A 22643-nucleotide genomic window follows, 5' to 3' on the forward strand; every position below is an offset into this window, starting at 1 on the left:
CTTCTGGTGTCTTCTTTAATTTCTTCAATGTCTTTAAGTTTTTATTATACAAGTCTTTCACTTACATGGTTAGAATTGCCCCAAGATATTTTTGAGGCTATTATTAAAGGTCTGTTTCCAATTTCTTTCTCAGTCCATTTATCATTTGTATATAGGAAGGCAAGCCAGCCAGCCTGCTGTCAACCTGGCACACAGACTAAAGTTATCTGAAAGGAAGGAGCCTTAATTGAGAAAAATGCCTCCATAAGATCAGCGTAAAGCATTTTCTTGATTAGTGACTGATGGGGGAGGGTCCAGCCCATGGTGGGTGGTGCCATCCATGAGGAGGTGGTCCTGGGTTCTATAAGAAAGCAGGCTGAGAAAGCCATTAGGAGCAAGCCAGGAAGCAGCATCCCTCCATGGCCTCTGCATCAGCTCCTGCCTCCAGGATCCTGCCCTGCTTGAGTTCCTGTCCTGGCTTCCTTCAGTGATGAACAACAATGTGGAAGTGTAAGCCAAATAAACCCTTTTCTCCCCAACTTGCTTTATGGTCATGGCATTTCATTGAAGCAACGGAAATCCTAAAACAGAAGGCTACTGATTTTTCTGCGTGCTAATTTTATATCCAGCCACTTTAGTGAAAGTGTTTATCAGCTGTAGAAATGTCCTGGTGAATTTTCTAGGTTCCTTTACGTATAAAGCCATATTACCTGTAAATAAAGATACTTTAACTTCTTCCTTTCCAATCTGCAGCTCCTTGATCTCCATCAGCTAGTTGTCTTACTGCTCTAGCAAAGACTTCAAACACCAGACTGAATGAGTATGGAGGAGGGGAGAACCTTGTTTTGTTCCTAATTTTAGTGGAAACACTTCGAGTTTCTCTCCATTTAAGTTTATGTTGATTGTGGGATTGCCTTGAATTGCCTTATTATGTTGAGACATGCCCACTGTATCTCTAGTCTCTCCAGGACTTTTATTATGAAGGGACATTAGATCTTGTCAAAAACCTTTTCTGCATCTAACAGTATGAACATGGATGTGGTTTTTGTCTTTTAGTCTGTTCGTGTGGTCGTATATTTTGGTTATATTTGGGATCTTAGCTGTCCCAGTAGAATTGAAAATTCACATATAGGAACAAAATGAATAACTTGGGAGCTTTATTGTTAAGTATTCATTCTTACAAATTATCTTCAAAGCTATAAACAGAGACAGATAAAAGAGAAAGCCTCTTAGCTCACCGTGTATCACAACCTACTTTATATTAATCAGAGGGCTTTCCATGGATAGTACCTCTGCTAAAGCTATTCTACAAGTGATCGCTGTGGATTTGTGCGCGTGCCTGTGTGCATGTGTTGGTGTTTGTCTGTGTGTGTCTAAGTTGACTAGAACAGCCATAGTACTTTTAAGTTCTCCACACGGGTCACGGGTGTGGGGAGGATGCAGGCCACTGCTGCAATGGAAAGTTCTGTGGGACGAGTTGTGCTGGAGGTCAGGTAAAGGTCAAAGAAGTAAAAGATTTCTGCAGAAAAAACACGAGCAACAATAACAGAGCAGTAAAGTGACTGGCAACGGTAATCTGGGAGTCAGCACTCACGGAAGCAGTGGCTTTTAGCGCCACCTGCAAGCCCGCGCCACACACCTCACAACGGGAAACAGTTATAAACCGTCCCAAGTCACACTCCCAGCAAATGGGAAGGCTGGAAACTAAACTAACTCTTTCCTTTACCACACACCGATGACTTTTATCCAGTTAAAGGGTTTTCTCCCCACATATACACACCAGAGGGAGAAAGTAAAGCAACTCTTGGGGATCCCTTTACACTGGACTGAGCTCATAAGACCAGTCAGGCTGCATGCAAATGGCAAATATCAGGCAGCTTTAAAGGGAGCCTAAGTTACTGTATTTGGTTGTCTTGTCTTTCCCACTCAAATAATGGCTGCTATCATTAGCCTATGCTTTATTGGCGTGGTTTTCAGGAACTACCAACACTTACAAACGAGTTTCTTCTTATCAGTTTAATGTTACAGAGACCATCTCATACCACCATGGTGCTTGTTTTAACTAAGGGAATGTGCAGGCAGCTGTACCTCCCCAGCTTGTCCGCTGCGCCTCTGTTGCTCTCCTCCCTCGCTGGCGATTGTGCCATCCTTTCCCCGTCCTGGGTGGATTGTGCACAGGATAAGCAGTCTTCCTGTTAAAAAAGAAAGTGAAAAGGCCAAGAACTCAACAAACTGCATATTTCTCAACTGCACTGGCATCTTCTGAATGGACCTGTGACCAGAGCATGGGCACAGGGTAAACAAAGGTCCCGCTCCCTCCAGATGCTGCCCGTACTGTGGAAGGCCCCCTTACTGACCACCACCATTGCACAGGCTTCTCCTTCCGTGCCTCCCTTTTTCTGGGACCTTTGCGTCCATCGCTTTTGTCGCATTTATCATGACACTTGTCTCCATTTGTAATTAGTGCTTGGTGAGCCAGTGCTCTTTGATTCCATAGCTAGAACTCTGGGATTTAGATGGACTGTTTATAGAATTCATAAGCCGGCTTTTCACTGCTGAGCTGGCTTCCTCAATTCCTGTCCCAAAGTGTTGGAGAACATTACAAAAATGTGCATTGTGCATGGAAGAAACTATTTTAAGTTCATATCTAGTCAACAGGAAAGCAACTGGCAAGCCGCGGTGGCAGCTTCTTCCTCATTGGTTCTATTGACAAGGCTATCCGTACATGGTCACTACACCTGTTCCTCAAGGGTGGCCACTCCCTCGCCTACTGTGGCTTGCTGCAGGTGGTAACACACTGGCCCATTGTTGTGGTATCTGGTCTCCAGAGTGTTCCCTTCTGAATGAGACAACCATGTTTGTCAATGTGCTTCAACAGGCTGTTAGAGGAACCAGCCAATAGATGCTCCGGGGGTTTTTGCAGTCTCTAATGGTCCAAACCACTTACTGTTCCCGCTCACATCTCAAGATTCCCTGTCTCTTCTGCCCCATGTTTTGTGGCAAATGTCTAGAGTTAAGGAAGCCAAGCTTCAGGAGCACACAGTGAAGATCTTTTCCAATGACGTCAACATTCCCTCAAGGTTACAGAAAATACTCATTTAATTCAATTGTATTTAAGGTGTCAGGACCCCTGGTGCCAATTCCTGGCACCCACGCTCCCAGTGGGACACTGGGAAAATTTACCTGTTTGTTAAATGTTGCAATGTGTTTGCATGGTTTAATTACATGAATTTCTTCTTAGGAAAGTCTAGACATTTGTCTTTCAGTAACTTCTTACCTTGGTTAGAAGTACTTTTCTTCAATCTAAAAGGCATTGTTACTATCAGCACCAGCTTGGGAATTGCACTAGACATGGCCTAAGGATAAGTTGTTACATCTGGAATCTCTCCTAAGTTATGGGACACTGGCAAACACATTGCTGAAGATGAGGAAATGGCTCTGATATCTCTGCAAGAATTAGTTATAATCATTTAATCCAGAAGCAGCGAGGGCGTGGGCCACCCAAGGATGCAGGCGATCTGAAAATGGCAAGGGGACTCCAGAGAACACAAGATCCCATTGCCTCTGGGAGACCAAAGGAGGCATTCATGATCCATGTTACCTGAGAACTTTAGCAATTCCTCTAATAACTTGGGGAGGACTAAAATCTGCAGCCCCCCCAAACCTCACATGAGCTTGCTGCTCAGTCTCTACTATAGCACCCACACTTGCTTCAGCCTCTGCGGAGAGCACAATTAGATTTTACTCAGAAGCCTCCATGCCAAGAATATATGTATCTGCTGACACCTTAAGGGTACACTGTGGCCTGCTCTCCCCAGACCGGAAGAAATCAACTTAATGTAGCCTTATTCCAGAACGAAGTCTGTCCCCTCTGAGTCTCCAGAGCCTCAAGAACCACCTAAGGGCAATGCCAGTTACCAGCAAAACATGGTAAGGCTGCAAAGTCTAAAACAAGAAAAGATCTCAAGTACAAAGTCAAGTCCAGCTATAACTCTATCCACATTTATGACCTCGCAGTGGTTAAATTGTTCATTGTGGCTATAATCAGACGCAATGATTACAACTTCACTGTAGTTTTCTTTTCATTTGTTCTGATGCTAGATTACGCCTTGAAATTTTTGTTGTCTTAGCCATACTGTTATGATATAAGCATTAATATTTATTTTCACAAATCAAGGGTCTCAATCCAGAAAGCCCTTGAAATACTAACAGAAGTACTTAAGACAGCTTGTACCATTATTAGAAGACTCTGTATACATTCCTAACAACTTGGGCAATACGTTCTCGGTCCTCTGTGATTTACACATCCAAACTGATCTTAGGCCCAGGCACAGCATACTTTGACATCCTGAATAAGAACAGCCTCCCCCCAGATTCACAACCTTCATGAGGTTCTATTCCATCAACATGATCAAGATTTTTGAGTCCCTGGGTGGACAGAGCCTGCATCCCTGCTCAGCAGCGAAGAGGCTTCATATACAGTTCTTTTGTTTGTTTGGTTTAGTTTTTCAAGACAGGGTTTCTCTGTGTAGCCCTGGCTGACCTGGAACTAGCTTTGTAGACCAGGCTGCCCTCAAACTCACAGAGATCCGTCTGCCTCTGCCTCCCAAGAGCTGGGATTAAAGGCGCCCGCCACCACCGCCCGGCTCATATACAGTTCTTACAATCAAGGGAGAAAAGCCTCAGATAAAAGGGTACTAAAGGGGAAATTGAGGCAGGATATAAAGACAGGGAAATTAGTGGAGCAAGCAAAGGGAAAGGAAGCCCTGGTCTGGACTCTCAGGAAATGGCAGTCAGGTGATCCAGGCCTCCCAACACAATCAAATCAGTGTGAAGATTGTTTATAGAGAGACAGGGTTTTGTACAGACACTTCAAATAATACTGTTCACATAGCGATGAACCAAGCTTAGACCTAAACGAATGTGAGCTTCCAGTTTACCCTTCCCATGTCCCAGCTGTTAACCTGCAGCTCTGAGAATCTCACAGTTTCATGAACTTCGCTTATAGTCAAAGTGCATTTCTCAACTCCCTGTGACCTGTCAACAGGGATTCCTTTGACCTTGTGACTTAGAGTGTTTTCAGATCAGCCTCCAACCTGCCCAATCACAGCCAGGAGCTATTCACTTAAGATTCACTTAAGATCTCATTTACAAAAGATGGGGCAAGTATTCCTTACCAACTGTCTTAGATGGGATTTCTTTTGATGTAATAAAACACCAAGACCAAAACTAACTTGGAGAGGAAAGTTTATTTCATCTTACAGCTTGCAAGGAAGCCAGGGCAGGAACTCAGAGACCTGGAGGTAGGAACGGAAGCAGAGACCAGGAAGGAGTGTGGCTTCCTAGCTGGTTAATCCCTGTTGCTCCATTCATTTTCTTACATACCCCAGGAGCTCTTGCTCAGAGGTAGAGCCACCCACAATGGGCTGGGCCCTCCCCTCCCACACAAATCATCAATCAAGAAAATGCCCGCAGATTTGCCTGTAGGGCAATCTTATTTTGTCAATTAAAATTCCCTCTTCCCAGATATGTCTAGGTTTGTATCAAATCGACAGAAACCAGCCAGCACACCAAACCCCTGAACAATGTCACCTCAGAAGCCACCAAGATTGTATATAGGGCTATTTGTAAAACAAGTCTGACTCTTCATTGAGAAAGGCCACACAAGTTTTCAGACTATTGTTCTGTCTCCTACCCCACCCCCTCTTTGAATTAATGTTTGCGCATAAAAATCTATGTTAAAGCCTCTTCCCAAGTCAACTTTGCTATTAGAAGAGAGAGAGAGAGAGAGAGAACAAATTTACAGCACATGTCCCCCACTCGGAGCTGAGGACCAAACCTAGCCCTTATACTAGCCAGGCAAACACCCCACCACTGAACCAAATCCCCAGAGCCCCAAATCAAAAAGTCAGCATGACAAATCAGCTTTTTACCTTGGCATCAGAATTATATCTGTCCTCTCTTGTTGTAGAACTGGGGCCTTTGGAAAGCCTGCAGAGCAAAGACTACAGTGAGAGGAGAGCTAGAAGTTTTTTTTTTAAGTCCTAGGAAAAGTAAGCCATCTAGTTTTTTGTTTTATTTTGGTTTGGTTAAGTTTATTTGAGTTTCTCTGTGTAACAGCCCTGCCTGTCCGGGAACTCACTCTGTAGACCAGGTTGGCCTCCAACTTTGAGATCTGCCTGCCTCTGCCCCCTGAGTGCACCACCACAGCCAGCTATATGGCAGTTTTTATTTGTTTCTATGTCAACTTCTGAAACAATCAAGCTTGCAGGTTCCTCTTTCTGCTTCTAGCTTCTACTTCTCTCAGTCTAGAATGTTCTCAAGGAACACTCCCTCTGGATTCCACGGCCAGGAGTGACAGGATTATCTATTTGTACAATGTCCTCTCTTTAAAGATGAGCTGAGGGTTCAAGGACTGGTTCTTGTTGCTTTTGCTGCCTGAATTGCCCCGGCTGAGAAAACCCTTGAAAACGTTAATCAGAAGTCTAAATGTAGAAGAATCAAAGGAAAGCCTGTCCGTTGTTATTGGGCATCTCTTGCCAGAAAGAAAGCGTCAAACATTAAAAACTATAAACGCCAGGGGCTGGAGAGATGGCCCAGTGGTTAAGAACACTGCTCTTGCAGAAGACCCAGCTTTGATCCTAACAGTCACCTGGCAGCTCACAGCTGTGTGTAACTCCAGTTCCACCCTCTTCTGGCCTCTGTGGGCATCAGTCATGCAAGAGATTCATAGACATACATGCAAGCAAAACACCCATACATATAAAAATAATATTTTAAAAACTGAAAAAAAGAACAATATTGAGGGAGAGAACTCAGGAGAAGATAGCCACATTTTCTGCTAATTTTGACATTAAAAAACCCAAACAACCAATAAGGCCACGTAAAGCCGGAACACTATCTATACACCTTGTGTGGGTCTTAGGATCGGAGTGGAAGAGTGGTGCTCTGATCCTAAGTAAAGGACTTAGCCCTCCTGAGACAGGGCCTGGGGGTCTAGCGCAGGGGAGACCATACCAAGCAGTTGCGAATCTCAGTTCAGTCGCCAGTGCTGCCAAAGTCAAGGTCCTAAGATAGAGAACTCTGTACCTGTCCCTCCTCCAACCTAGTCCAGTGTTTGCTTGGCTTCTGGTCCATGAAGTCCACTAACTCATGGCCATGCCACAGACTGGACTGTGAAATCTCATTGGATATATAAGGATGGGGTGGTTATAACTACTAAAAATATCAACTTGAAGCTAGCCAGTACTGTAATATAAACACTTACACTTGAAAGGTTTCAAAAACAGTGTAACTCTGTGCAGTTGCCCCGTAGACATCCACCAAAGACGCATCTGCACCCTGCTGGAGAAGAAAGCCGATCATGTCTCTAGACTGAGCTCTCACAGCATGGATGAGGGCAGACCTAAAACAACAAATGTAATGTTACCCTGACACACTTCACTTTATTTACTTGTCCGTCTGTTTATGTATTTATTTTGAGACATAGCCCTGGTTGTCCTGGCACTTATTAGATAGACCAGGCTAGTGCCACCAACACCGGGCTTCCTGGCACACTTTCTTAAAGTCATATAAACAACTGTCTGAGTTCCCCTGTAGCCTGTGTGTTAGAGTAGTCATTAGCAGTTAAGAACAGACAAAACCATAGGGGGGATCTCATTCACTGATCTTTGTTACCTCTAATGCTAAAGGGGAGAACCCAGAGCCCTCCTGCACCACTGCTGTGCTGCTCAGTAGAATTCCATGCCATGCAGGGGCTAGTGCTATGCCTAGATCATTTACCTGAAGTGGGCGAAATTAAATGAAGATGTCTCCATGACTTCCCCAGCCTGATGTAATAGACTGTAATTCATAGTCAGCAACAGGCCAAACAAGGAAAAGTTATTGGTGTTATTTCAAAAGTTATTAATATAAAATATTAGTAGTAAAGATAATAGCAGGTTGGAGAAATGGCTCCGTGGTTAAAAACACTTGTTTGTTCTTGCAGAGGACCTGGGTTCTGTTCTCAGCACCCACATGGTGGCTCACAATCATATTAGCTCCTGCTCCCAGTGATCTTACACCCACTTCTGACTTCCTTGGGTACCAGACATGTATGTGATACACAGAAATCTATGCAGACAAAACATTCATAAACATAAAAAATAAATAGAACTTTAAAATTAAAGATAATTTTTGGTAACAGTGATTTGGTTAATGAGTCTGACTACCTTGAGCTAGGTGCTGATATCAATGCTACATAGACATGTGAAAACAACTCTTCAAGAATATTATCCTGATTTTGGCAGACTAGAGAGCTAGCTCCATAGCTAAGAGCACTTAATGCTCTTGTAGAGAAGGCCCAGTTTCAGACCCAGTTATGATGGTGCAAAACTGTGACCCCAATTCCAGGGAATCTGATGCCCTCTTTTTGTCTCTATGAGCACCAGACAGACAAATGGTGCACATGTATCCATTCAAGCAAAACATTCATGCATATAAATAAGATAAATGATAAAAAGGAATATATCCTTATGTTCACCTCAGAAAATATATTTGGTGATAAGTAATGTTTGTGAGGCCATGCATTAATCAGGAAGGCACAGATAAACCCAGTCTTGTGAGGAGGAAGCTAAGTTGTCTTTATCCATCTCTTAGAACCTGCTTTCATTACTGGAAGTTTACTCGGGTGGAGCTAGGTGAGTTCCTCTGTACATGCCAGTCCAATGAGTGGACATCGACTCAAGTTTTAAGGGCTGAGGAGTTGGCCCGAGGAGGTTGCACCACTGAGGTGATTAGATCACATGGTGCTAACGGCATCTGTATATGAATTCATTTGTGAGATTGTTGGTAGCTTGTCTATTAGCATGCGGGTTCTGGGGAAGGACCTGGGTCACTAGGCCGTGTCCTTTGAAGGGTTTGCCTTGTCAGGGTACCTTCCTGTTTTTCTGTGTCCTGGCTTTAAGGAGATGAGACCTTCCCCTGCTTCATGCCCCCACTTCCTGTAATAATCTACCTTACTCTGGCTCCAAGGTAACTCTAGCCCACCGTGGATTGGAGCCCGTGAAACTGTGACGCAAAATAAATTTTTCCTCCATTAAATGGTTTCTTCTATATTTGGTCAGACTAGTGACAAGCTGAACACATCAACATAAATCAGAGAAGGACGGGGAGACATTGATTAATAATCTAATAAGATGCAGTCTGGTCATTTGGAGATAATCCAACACTGATATTCTTCAAACAAAGCAACTTAAAGCAAAGAGCCATCAAAGATATAAAACAATTTTCAAAAGTATTTCTCACTAATACAGAATTTTAGAGGAAATGTATGCAAGAGACAGAGGTGGGAAATACTGTAAAATTGTTAAGAATTTCATTGGAATCTTTTTTTTTTATTTATTTATTTATTATGTATACCATATTCTGTCTGTGTATGCCTGCAGGCCAGAAGAGGGCACCAGACCCCATTACAGATGGTTGTGAGCCACCATGTGGTTGCTGGGAATTGAACTCAGGACCTTTGGAAGAGCAGGCAATGCTCTTAACCAATGAGCCATCTCTCCAGCCCCCTTTCATTGGAATCTTAAACTAGCAGTTTACATTTCTAAAAATAAGGCTAATATGAAACTATTTTAGTTAATATAAAATCATATGACTAAAAAGTCGACTTCAAGTAACAAAGATCAGTCAATATTAGGAAATGTGAGCCCTGCCATAGTTTTGAATGTGTGAGAGACAGACAAAGTTGAACAGTTAATTTCTACCTACCTGTTAATTTGTTTTAATGTGTTTCCTATAAGTGTAAGCTAAATTCTTATGAATTTAGTATTGATGTTTTAAATTATCACAACCACTCTAGAATGTTGGAAGGATTGAAAAGGGTTTTGAAGGTACCTCTTGTAGTTATCCAGGGCGTTTATATTGGCCGCGGCCCGTAACAACAGCTCCACCATCTCCAGTTTGTTTTCCAGCACTGCCAGTATAAGCGGTGTGTAGCCATTCTGTGAAAACAAGAACAGTTGACAACTCCCACACAAACTGGAGTCATCAGAGGAAGGAGCCTCAGCTGAGGAAATGCTTCCTTGAGATCCAGCTGGAAGGCATTTTCTCATTTAGTGATCATTGGGGCAGGGCCCAGCCCATGGCAGGTGGTGCCGTCCCTGGGGCTGCTGGTCCTGGATTCTATAAGAATCCAGACTGACAGCGGAGAACTGGACGGAGCTCCCAAAGTCCAGTTGAAGAGTGAGAAGAGTGGGAATATGAGCAAAGAGGTCAAGACCATGATGGGGACACTCACTGAAACAGCTTACCTGAGCTAATGGGAGCTCACCAACTCTGGTCAGACAGGGAAGGACCAAACTAGACCCTGTGAATGTGGGTGACAGTGTATGGTTGGGGCACACTGCAGGGCCACTGGCAGTGGCACCAGGATTTTTCCCAATTGCTTGGGCAGACTTTTTGGAACCCATTCTCTTTGGATGGACACCTTGCTCAGCCTAGATATAGCAGGGAGGGCCTTGGTCCTTCCTCAAAGCAATATGCCTTATCCCCTCTGAGGAGTGGATGGGGGTGGGGGAAAAGGTGGAAGTGATGGGAGGAGGGGAGGTAGTGGGAACTGGGATTTGTATGTAAAATGAAAAAAAGACAGTTTGTTTCCTTTTTATAAAAACTAAAATAAAAAAAGAAGGTAGCCTGAGCAAGCCATGGGAAGCAAGCCAGTCAGCAGCACTGATCCATGGCCTCTGCATCAGCTCCTGCTCCAGGATCCTGCCCTGCTTGAGTTCCTGTCCTGACTTCTTTCTTCAGTGATGAGCAGCAATGCTAAAGTGTAAGCCAAATAAACCCCTTCCTCGCCAACTTGCTGGTCCTGGTGTTTCATCACAGCAAAAGAAATCCTAATGCAGACAGATTGGTACCAGAAGTAGGGCATTGCTGTAACAGACCTGACCATGTTTTGGTGAGGTTTGTGGAAGGAATTTGGAACTTTGGGCTAGAAGTTTGAGTGTTAAGAGTTCGGGGGGGGGGGGGGGGAGGCTGGAGAGATGGCTCCGCGGTTAAGAGCATTGCCTGCTCTTCCAAAGGTCCTGAGTTCAATTCCCAGCAACCACATGGTGGCTCACAACCATCTGTAATGAGGTCTAGTGCCCTCTTCTGGCCTTCAGGCATACACGCAGAAAGAATATTGTATAAATAAATTAATTAATTAAAAAAAACAAATAGAGTTCTGTGGGGCGTTCTGTGGAACTTGGAAGATAAGAATGTTGAGAAAATGGAGGCCCGGCCTGTGAACTTCAGAGGCAGTATTAGAGACTCTACCAGGGCCATTTGCTGTTTTGAATTAGATGATATGGTTCTGGTTAGCTGGGGCTGAAGAGTCAGCTGAGATTAACATAATACCCGAACTACTGAAGCAAAATTTTGCTGTAAAGGGACAGTTGATGATGGAGCTAACAAATTAGTGGTGATTGAGACTAGCTTCACAGAACTCTTCTGGTGAGTGTTTCCTGAGAGCACAGGGAAGATCTGTTCCAGAGGTGACCAAGGTTGTACCACATGTTGGTAGCCAGACTTGGTAATGTGTAAGGATCACCCAGATGATACTGGTTTTGAAGGCATGAAGGGTCATGGAGAGCAGCTGAGACTTGGCACTGTGAGAGGCCAGGAGAGGCCATTGGTACAGGTGCAGCCTCAGTGTAGTCGAAGGCCCAGGCTAAAGGAGTCATGCAAAGAAGTTGAAGCCTTACACCATGAAGACAGCCTATGAGAGGCTATTGGTGAAGTGCAGCCCAGTTGCAGCAAGGGGCCCCAGCATTTTGGAGATGCCAGTACCATTGGAAGACCAGCAGCAGCAATGGAGTGGAGCTAACTGGAGCCTAGAAGATAAACTATGTGTGTTGCAGAGGGCAGAGCTTGAGAAGTGACCCAGACTCTTTGGAGGACTCCAGAAGATCTCCAGTGAAACCCAGATAGTTGGACATTGAATTGTTTATGCTGAAAGACTTGAACTTTTAAAAGAGATTGGCTATTTCTTATTTTATTTTATTTAAATAATATTTTTTATTTATTTTACATACCAACTGAAGTTTCCCCTTCCTCCTCTCTTCCGGATCCCCCCCCCCTTCCCATCTACGCCCCTCCCCTTCTACTCCTCCTCCATCTCCATTCAGAAAGGGACAGGCCTCCCATGGGCCTGCACAAAGCATGGCACATCAGGGTGAGGCAGGACCAAGCTCCTCTCCTTGCATCAAAGCTGGGCAAGATAATCCAGCATGTAGAACAGGGTCCCAAAAAGACAGGTCCTGATCTCTCTACTGGTAGTCTTACAAAGAGACTAAGTGACACATTGTCATACACATGCAGAAGACCTAGATTGGTCCCATGGAGTCTCCCTAACTGTTAGTCCAGAGTTCATGAGCTCCCATGAGCTCAGGTCAGTTATCTCTGTAAGTTCCCCCATCATGACCCCCCTGGCTCATACAATCCCTTTTCCCTTTCATCAGCAAGACTCCCAAAGCTCAGTCCAGTGCTTGGCTGTGAATCTCTACCTCTACTTCCCTAAGTTTCTGAATAGATTATCTCTGATGACAGTTAGGAAATCAATCTGATTATAGCAGATGGCCAGTTTAGGCACCCTCTATAGTATTGCTAGGATTCTTAGCTGGGGTCATCCTCTTTTATTACTTCCCCCCTCCATCCAGCCTCCAACCCAGCTCTTGCTCCCTCAAGTTCCCATCCCTCCACCCCCACCCCAGTTTATCCAGGAGATCTCTTCTATTTCCCCTTCCCAGGGAAATCCACGCATCCCTCTTTGGGCCCTCTTTGCTATCTAGCCTCTCTGGGGCTGCGGATTGTAGGTTGATTGTAGAAGTTCACAGTGACTCTATTCCCATCTTGACTCAAGATCAAAGAGTTCAAGTTTGCCAAGGCCAAATGACAGGATGTTTAACCAAAGGTGTGGTCACTAGATGTGTTTTGACAATTAAGGAGATGATTGCTTTTGTTTGTTCCTTGAAGTCTTTTGTCCTCCTCTTTTTTGGGGTATAAAAGGACAATGAGAAATAAATTCGAGGTGGCTACAGTATTTACTGAGAGCCCTCCTGACTCTATCTTCTGTCTCTTGTCTCTTTCTCTTCTCAGTCCTCACTCCCCTTTTCAGGCATGTTCAACAGGTCGGCAGGTCCTGACAAAGGAGACCTAAAAACCTAAGTGAAGGACAGTACAGGTGAAAGGGGCTCAGATAATAGCAAAGAGGAAGCGCTGTGAGTAACTTGGAGGAAAGCTGTAAATACGGGGAGGGTAATAGTAGCCAGCTGTTTATACATTTGCTTAAATATATTTTAACAGCCCAGAGGAGCTGAAGTAGAGCAGCAGCAAGCACAGAAACTTTCTGAGTTTGTAGAGCAGGTGTGCCTTTAGCTTCCTGAGCACGGGACCTTGGATGCAGACACACGCGAGAGAATTGGAGTGAAAATCCAACAACATGATGAGTATAATCCTGGAGGAGTCCCAGTGGATGCTTAGTCTGTGGGCATTTATGTGGCACAGTTTGGATTTGTGCCCTGAATGGCAGGAGGTATTTCCCTCTGGAACAGTTAGAAGCAAAACCCTCCACACTGCCAGAGGAGCTGTTTGGTGATGATCAGTTTGACTGCTGGGCTTGAGGAAGAAGCCCTTCCTCATGTCTGACCATGAATGACGAGAGGTAGAAACCTTGTGGTGAGATTGAGCCGGAGCTAAAGGGCTTGAGAGATGTGGTGCTATCCTTTAAAATAAAAATGAGATTCTGCAAGTCTTTTCGGAAGGGCACTCTTCTGCCTACTGTAGCAGCTGGTTTAGATCCACTTAGGGGGCTGTCTATGTTGCAAAGACCTCCTGGAACATGGCAACACTCACCGTTAGTCATGCATCTCATCCACAAGCTAGTATTAGAGCGGCAGTTAGCAGAGAAGAGGATGTGCAAGGTTTCCGATGATTCCAGTGATGGAGCAATTGGACACTCAGGGAAATTTAGTCAGGGTGCATGTGTCAATCCCATTTAAACAACTCAAGGAATTTAAAATAGTCTGTTCTCCATATAGGTCCCCTGCTCCTTTTACACAAACTCTGTTAGAAAACATGGCTGTAGAGACCTTGCCTCCCGGAGATCAGAAACAGATGGCCAAAGCTTGCCTGTCAGGCAGGGACTACCTGTTGTGGAAAACTGAATTTGCTGAACAATGTCAAGTCACAGCTGAAATAAAGTGGTCCCAATAAATTCCCATTACTTTTGATATGCTCGCTGGAGAAGGCATTTATCAGGAGACAGATCAGCAGTTAAATTATGGTGTGGCAGTGTATGCCCAGATCAGTGCAGCTGCCAAGAAGGCCTGAAATAAGTTTCCATCTTCTGGAAAATATACTGAGGACTTGTCAAAAATAAGGCAGGAACCTGATGGATTATTTTAGGTCTTTGTCTCTAGGCTAATGTCAACAACAGGCAGGTGAATTGGGGATGGAGAATCTAGGCCTTTGCTAACGAGCTAGTGTATGAGAATGCTAATGCTGCCTATCAGGCTGCTTTGAGACCTTTTAGAAAGAAAGACAACATCTCTGATTATATTCACCTTTGTTCAAATACTGGGCCCTCATATAGTCAGGGCTTAGCCATGGCTGCTACATCACAGGGAAAAATAGTTAAGGATGTTCTCTTCTGATAAAGAAATCAAGGCCCAGGGAGAGGGAGAATTAACAGATCTCCTGGAAGTTGCTTTGGGTGTAGTCAGATGGGGCATGAGATCAAGCAGTGTCCTGATAAAGGAATAAGCCTGGGGACCAAAAAAAGAGAAAAACATTGGGCTAATGGATGTAAATCAAAAAAGGAATACCAAGGGAATCCCCTGCAGGGAAATTGGCAGAGGGGCCTTCCTCAGGCCCCCCAAAATGTTATGGGGCAATTCAGCAGTCTGGCCCTCTACAAGGAAATCCATTTAGGGTCTCTGCAGAGCGACCCCAGACAGGGCAGTATTGAGTATCAGCTCTTCCATCTACACAGTTTTAACTCCCCAAATGGGGGTGCAAGCTCTCTCCACTGGTGTTTATCTGTCTTTGCCAAAAACTAGGGAGAAGTAGTACTACCTTGGCCATTCTGACAGGTGTAAGATGGTATCTCAGAGTTGTTTTGATTTGCATTTTCCTGATGAGCATTCCTTAAATGTCTTTTGGCCATTTGAGTTTCTTTTGTTGAGAATTCTCTGTTTAGACCTATACCCCATTTTTAAATTGTGTTACTTGATATTTTGTTGTCTAGTTTCTTGAGTTCTTTTTGGAGATTAGCCCTCTGTCAGATGATGGGTTGTTAAAGATCTTTTCCCATTCTGTATGCTGTTATTTTGTCTTGTTGACCATGTCCTTTGCTTTGCAGTTTCAAGAGGTTTCATGTATTAATTGTCGATATCAGTATCTGTGCTACTGGTGTTATATTCAGGAAGTATAGTCTGTGCCAATGCATTCAAGGCTACTTCCCACTTTCTCTTCTATCAGGTTCAATGTAATTGGATTTATGTTGAGCTCTTTGATCCACTTGGACTTGAGTTTTGTGCAGGGTGATAGACATGGATCTATTTGCATTCTTTTACATGCAGACATCCAGTTATGCCAGCACAATTTGTTGAAGATGCTTTCTTTTTTCCATTGTATAATTTAGGCTTCTTTGTCAAAATCAGGTGTTCATATGTGTGTGGGTTTGTGTCAGGGTATTCAATTTGATTCCATTGATCCACATGTCTGTTTTATGCCAATACCAAACTGTTTTTATTACTATACCTCTATAGTAGATCTTGAAGTCAGGGATGGTGACACCTTCAGAAGTTCCTTTATTGTACAGGATTGTTTTAGCTATTTTGGGTTCTTTGGTTTTCCATATGAAGTTGAGTACTGTTCTTTCAAGGTCTGTGAAGAATTGTGTTATGATTTTCGTTGGTATTGCATTGAATCTGTAGATTTACTTGCTAATATTGCAATTTTTACTATGTTAATCCTACCAATCCTTGAGCATGGGAGAGTTTTCCATTTTCTGATATCTTCTTCAATTTCTTTCTTCAACAATTTAAAGTTCTTGTCATACAGGTCTTTCACTTGTTTGGTTACAGTTACCTGAAGATATTTTATGTTGTTTGTGGCTATTGTGACACTTGATGTTTCTCTGATTTCTTTCTCAGCCCATTTATCATCTATATATAAAAGGACTACTGATTTTTTTTTTTAGCTAATCTTGTATCCTGTTACATAGCTAAAGGTATTTATTAGCTATGGGAGCTCCCTGGTAGAATTTTGGGGGCCACTTGTGTATACTGTCATGTCTGCAAATAGCAAAAGTTTGACTTCTTTCTTTCTAATTTGTATTCCCTTTATCTCCTTTTGTTGTCTTATTGCTCTAGCTAGAACTTCAAGTACTATAGTGAATAGATATGGAGAGAGTAGACAGCCTTGTCTTTTTCCTATTTTAGTGGAATTGCTTTTGAGTTTCTCTCCATTTAGTTTGATATTGGCTGTTGGCTTGCTGTATGTTGCCTTTTTATGTTTAGGAATGTTCCTTGTATCCCTGATGTCTTCAAGACCTTTATCATGAAGGGGAGTTGGATTTTATTGAAGGATTTTTCAGCATCTAATGAGATGATTATATGGGTTTTTTCTTTCAGTTTGCTTATATGGTAGATTACATTGGCAGTTTTTTGTATGTTAAACCATCCCTGCATCTCTGGGATGAAGCCTACTTGATCATGGTGGGTGATGTTTCTGATGTGCTTTTGGATTAAGTTTGCCAGTATTTTATTGAATATTTTTGCATGAATGTTCATGAGGGAGATTGGTCTGTAATTCCCTTTCTTAGTTGTATCTTTGTGTGGTTTTGGTATGAGGGTAACTGTAGCCTCGTAAAAAGAGTTTAGCAGTGTTCCTTCTGCTTCTATTGCATGGAACATTTGAGGGGTATCAGTATTAGCTGTTCTTTGAAATTCTGGTGGAAGTCTCTGCTCAAACAATCTGACCCTAGGCTTTTTTTGGGGGAAGGCTTTTGATGACTATTTCTATTTCCTTATGGGTTACAGGTCTATTTAATTTGGTTATCTGGTCTTAATTTAACTTTGGTATGTGGTAGTTATCAAGAAAATTGTCCATTACTTTTAGATTTTCCAATATTGTGGAGTACAGGTTTTTGAAGTATGACCTGATGATTCTCTGATTTCCTCAGCATCTCTTGCTGAGGTCTAGCTACAGAGCATTTGAGTGTGGTTTGTGAGCACATTGTTGCAGCTTGCTTGCTGGTAGTGACCTTGAAATGCCATAGAGTTGTGGCAATAGACCTGGCTATAGCTGGTACCTCTGCCATGAGGCTGGAATCTCAGAAAGCTAAGAAATGGGCTGGATCAGCCATCAAAGCCATGGCTTTAATCCTCTTCATATTGCTTAGCAAATTAAAAACTCAAGTGGTCAGAAAAAGAGAGATATACAGTAAAGAGAGATTCAAAGATGAAGAAAACCTCTAAATGATTTACAATGTGTTAAAATATATGCAGGCTTGGGAGAGAAAAGAAAAAGGTTAAAGTCCTTAAAATAAAAAAGAAAGAAAGAGAGTAGTTGGGTATGGTGGTACACACCTTTAATTTCAACACTTGGGAGACAGAGGCAGCAGACCTCTGTGAGTTCAAGGTGTGGTAGCACACACCTTTAATCCCAGCACTTGGGAGGCAGAGACAGGCAAATCTCTTTGAGTTCAAGGACAGCCTGGTCTACAGAGTGAGTTCCAGGATAAGATACACAGAAATCCTTTCTCAAAAAGCCAAAAACTAAAAATAAAAGAAATAGAGTTTAAAATAAAGCCATGTCGCACGCCTTTAATCCCAGCACTCGGGAGGCAGAGGCAGGTGGATCTCTGTGAGTTTGAGACCAGCCTGGTCTACAGAGCTAGTTCCAGGACAGGCTCCAAAGCCACAGAGAAACCCTGTCTCGAAAAACCAAAAAAAATAATAATAATAATAAAATAAAATAAAGCCATGTAAAGATGGAAAACACACAGAGAATCTTGATACTGTATGTTATTATGTTCTCTTTTAGTTGTTTGAATGCTGAGGAAGGTACAACAGCTGCCAAAAGATACTTGTTTATAAATGCTGCTGAATTAATCCAAGATAGGTACTTTGAAAGTACCCTGACTTCAAAATTGAAGTCAAAAGGTATGTTACTTTGGAGAAGAAGTTTTGCTTTTGTTTCCACAGGAAATAAGACTGTGGATTCATTCTGAGTTAAGAAAAATCAGATTTGATTAAGGAAAACCACCTGAGAAATCTCTAATAGAAACAGATGCCTCAGATATCTGAGTTCTACATCGAGAACAGATTCAAGACTGCTGCCTGAGATGATCAAGACTCACAGGATAGTCCAGTTAGGACTTGATCATATTCTAAATTTTCTTTAGGTCGCCATAAGATTATCAGCCCCCCCAACCAGCAGGAAATAAAGGCAGGTCAAGGAGAACAGGATAATTCTGGGAAGAAGAAGGTCCTGTTCTGGAGTCCTGGCCCAGTCCCAGAAGAAGCCAGATGTGATTGCCTCACTGAAAAAGGTACTGAGCCATGTGGCTAACATATACTAGAATAATGGGCTAATATACGTTATGAGTTAAGAAGAAGCCTGAGCTAATGGGCCAATCAGTTTATAGTTAATGTAGACCTCTGTGTGATTTCTTTGGGACTTAATGACTGTGGGAATCAGGCAGGACAGAAACTCAGTCAACAGTGTCCCATAAGTTTGGGTATGTTGTGCATTCATTTTCATTGAATTCTAGGAAATCTTTCATTTCTTTCTTTCTTGACCCAGTAGTAATTCAGTTGAGAGTTTTTCAGTTTCCATGGGTTTGTAGGCTTTCTGTAGTTTGTGTTGTTGAATTCTAACTTTTTTCCATGTTGATCTAATAAGATACATGGGGTTATTCCAACTTTTTTGTATCTGTTGAGGTTTGTTTTGTGACCGAGTATGTGGTCAATTTTAGAGATTGTTCCATGAGGTGCTGAGAAGAAGGTATATTCTGTGTTTGGGTGGAATGTTCTATAGATGCCTGTTAAGTCCATTTGGGTCATAATATCTGTTAGTTCCCTTATTTCTCTGTTAAGTTTCTGTCTGGCAGACCTGTCCATTGGTGAGAGTGGGGTGTTGAAGTCTCCAACTATTAGTGTGTGGGGTTTGTATGTGATTTAAGCATTAGTAATGTTTCTTTTACAAATGCTGGTGCCCTTGTGTTTGGAGTGTAAATGTTCAGAATTGAAACTTCATCTTGATGGATTTTTTTCCTGTGATGAATGTGAAATATCCTTCTTCATTTCTTTTGATTAATTTTAGTTTAAAGCCCATTTTGCTAGATATTAGGATAGCTACACCAGCTTGAGTCTTAGGTCCATTTGGTTGTAAAATCTTTTCTCAATGCTTTGCTCTGAGGGAATGCCTGTCTTTGAATTTGAGGAATGTTTCTGGTACGAAGCAGAAGGATGGATCCTATTTTTTTATCCATTCCATCAGTCTGTTTCTTTTTAGAGGTGAATCGAGTCCATTGATATTAAGAGATATTAATGATCAATGATTGTTAATTCCTGTTATTTTTTTGTTTTGGTGATAGTGTGTGTGTGTGTGTGTGTGTGTGTGTGTGTGTGTGTGTGCGTTTCTCTTTTTGGTTTTGCTGATGTGAGATTATTTATTGCCTGTGTTTTCATGGATGCAGCTAACTTTCTTGGGTTGTAGTTTCCTTTTAGTACTTTCTGTAGGTACTAGAGATGTAGGTATGGATTTGTGGATAGGTATTTTTAAATCTGGTTTTGTTATGAAATATCTTGTTTTCTCTGTCTATGGTGATTGAAAGTTTTGATGGGTATAGTAGTTTAAGCTTCCATCCATGGTCTCTAAGTGTCTGCAAAACATCTGTCCATGACCTTCTAGCTTTCAGATCTCCACTGAGAAGTCAGGTGTAATTCTGATAGGTCTGCCTTTATATGTTATTTGGATTTTCCTTTGCAGCTCTTAATATTCTTTCTTTATTCTGTATGTTTAGTGTTTTGATTACTATGTGTTATGGGGAGTTTTTTTTTTTGTCTAGTCTATTTGGTATTCTGCAAGCTTCTTATACTTATATTAATACAGTTTTCTCAAATATTTTTTGTGGATACATAAACCATTTTTAGTTAAGGAATGCTCACTTTAGCTTCTATATGTGGAAATGGTTCCAGGAGAATGCCTTTAAACTATCTGGGAAATAAAGATGGGTGTTACCTTTGCCTTAATTTCAGTGTCTGCTCCGAACTCCAGAAGTTTGGCAGCTATGGAGGTGCTGTTGTTGTAGACTGCATAGTGGAGAGCCGTGTTTTGATTTGCATCAATGGCATTTGAGTCAGCACCGTTTTCCAGGAGAACCTTTACACATTCCTCGTGCTGGCGCTGTGCTGCCTGTGGATATTGTCCCAAGGGAAAGACTGTCAGCTAAAGTAATTCGAGATAATCTTTCCACAAGTTCCACCAAATAGTTACATTTAAATGTCAGAAATTCATTTTTATTCAAGTTTAAAAAAAAGTTTTGAGACTGTGTTCTCATGTATCCCAGGCTGTAATGAAACCTGCATGTCCTGGGTTTGTGTGGCACAGTCCTCAAGCCTCTGCCTCCAGTACTACAGTACTACGGGCCCCATGTCCGCCTCCCACATGATGGGGTACAGGCCTCCCACACCTGGATATCAGGAGTTATACTCCTCCGTCTACGGCTGCACCTGTCGGCCCTAATTACCTTGATCAGAGCTGTACTTAGGTCGCTGTCTCGGGCTTCAATGTTGCATTCATACCATAGCAAGAGGGCCGCCATTTCAGCCTGGCCGTGAGCGCAGGCGTAGTGCAGAGCAGTCCTGTGAGAGAGAGCATGCCCGAGAGCTACTGTACAGCGTTAAGCCGGTAAGACTAGGCAGCAACAGGGACTGCCCTCACTTTTCCTCCAAAGCAGAGGAACCTATTGGAATTTCTTTCTTTCTACTCAGCAGTGCTGAGAAGAGAGCACAGTTAAACCTGGAGGATCCCAGCGGGGATGGCATCACAGCAGAGACAATGGGAGATTTGGAACGGCTTGTTGACTGAGGTCTGCCTGGAGTAGGGACCACACTGGCAAGCTGCACTGCTTCCATAGTCTCAGAACTGAGAAAGTCTCCAGGGAACAATCCGCTTCAGCATCAAGGAAGCAACTGAAGCTAGTGGGCCACTTTTCCTCCAAAGCAGAGGAACCTATTGGAATTTCTTTCTTTCTACTCAGCAGTGCTGAGAAGAGAGCACAGTTAAACCTGGAGGATCCCAGCGGGGATGGCATCACAGCAGAGACAATGGGAGATTTGGAACGGCTTGTTGACTGAGGTCTGCCTGGAGTAGGGACCACACTGGCAAGCTGCACTGCTTCCATAGTCTCAGAACTGAGAAAGTCTCCAGGGAACAATCCGCTTCAGCATCAAGGAAGCAACTGAAGCTAGTGGGGCTCTTGTGGGAAGTTGAGAGCGTCACGCACCCTCTGATGAAGACCGCTGCTAATCAAACTATCCCACTTAGGAGCCAGAAGGACTAATAGCTGATCAGTAGATGGTAAGTGAAGATGGCCACGCTGAATAACCGACTCTGAAGATAAATAGCCTCTCGCTTCAGCTGCCATGTAAGGTCCCTCAGGAAGTAACAGGTAATCCCTAGTTCCCGAGAGATAAAATGAATATGGGATTTTATTGAATGAAGTTTTGTCCTGGGATTCCACAGCAACAAGCAGTTCGTTCATGTGCACATTTACAGAAAATGCTGTGTATCTCAACTGTGTGGGTGAAATCACATTTAAACTGTCAGTAAAGCGCTCTGAAAGCAGAATATTATGGGGGTTGGAGACCAACTAAGAAGGAAGTAAGTCTTCCTTCTTTCTCTTCTTCTTTGCTTCTCATTAAGAATGCCTAGACTCTAGACCCATCCACAGTGTGCAGTTTTCAGGTGCTGAGAAGCCCGTGGTGGGGAGAAAGCCCAGCGTCCCCTGTGAAAGCAGGCCTCGGCCTCCTTTCTCCAGTATTTAGGGGCCAAGACCTCTCCTAGGACGCCGCTGCCACTCACTCATACCTGTTCCGGGCCACCCCCACCCTGCGCCCTCTGACCTTTTTTTCCGGTCTGTAACGTTCACGTCCACATCCCCAAATTCGAGCATTCTCTGCACTTGGGTTATGTCTCCCATGCTTGCAGCTTTGTGTATCTTCTTCACAGGTATGTAGCCCGTGAGGTACCTGTGCCATTCTTGGTTCTCAGCGTTGGCATTTCTAAAGCCCAGGAAGCCCCAGGGCAAATGGCCCTTGAAGATCTTCTTCATGACTCAGACTGCGGCCCTTCACCCTGGACTCTTGCTTATATTGCCTTCCCTTCTCCCGTTAACAGCCTTAGTGCAGTGCTCACAGGAACCCAATACCTCTGGGTCCCAATGTTAGCCACTTCCAGTACTAATGCAGAGCCAACCAAGTCTCGGAATCTCGCCAGGATGCGCCCACAGAGAAGCCCCAAGTTTAACATCCCTCCACCTCTTAGGCAGTTGGCAGAACTGTCGTTGCCAAGGAACGCCGTGTGCGCATGCTCCAGAGTGGACCTGGGCACCAATCACTTCAGGCAAC

The 22643-nt window shown here is 43.2% G+C and overlaps 1 protein-coding gene across 1 annotated transcript; it reads right to left on the reverse strand.

Annotated features, from left to right (window-relative positions):
* Nucleotides 1-1379: 1379 nt before the first annotated feature.
* Nucleotides 1380-22348, reverse strand: LOC121436412 (ankyrin repeat domain-containing protein 7-like; the record flags this gene model as incomplete). Its single annotated transcript, XM_041636274.1, has 8 exons — nt 22140-22348; nt 20762-20876; nt 20254-20427; nt 9856-9962; nt 7247-7384; nt 5913-5970; nt 3257-3335; nt 1380-1498 (listed from the first exon to the last, which is right to left on the reverse strand). Coding segments are annotated over exons 1-8 (999 nt in total), but the record flags the coding sequence as incomplete, so codon positions are not given.
* Between the last annotated feature and the right edge of the window lie 295 nt (nt 22349-22643).

The sequence above is a fragment of the Microtus oregoni genome, unplaced genomic scaffold, assembly GCF_018167655.1.
Source record: "Microtus oregoni isolate MIOR12 unplaced genomic scaffold, Mior012 000049F_ref0000343, whole genome shotgun sequence".
NCBI classification, from domain to species: domain Eukaryota; kingdom Metazoa; phylum Chordata; class Mammalia; order Rodentia; family Cricetidae; genus Microtus; species Microtus oregoni.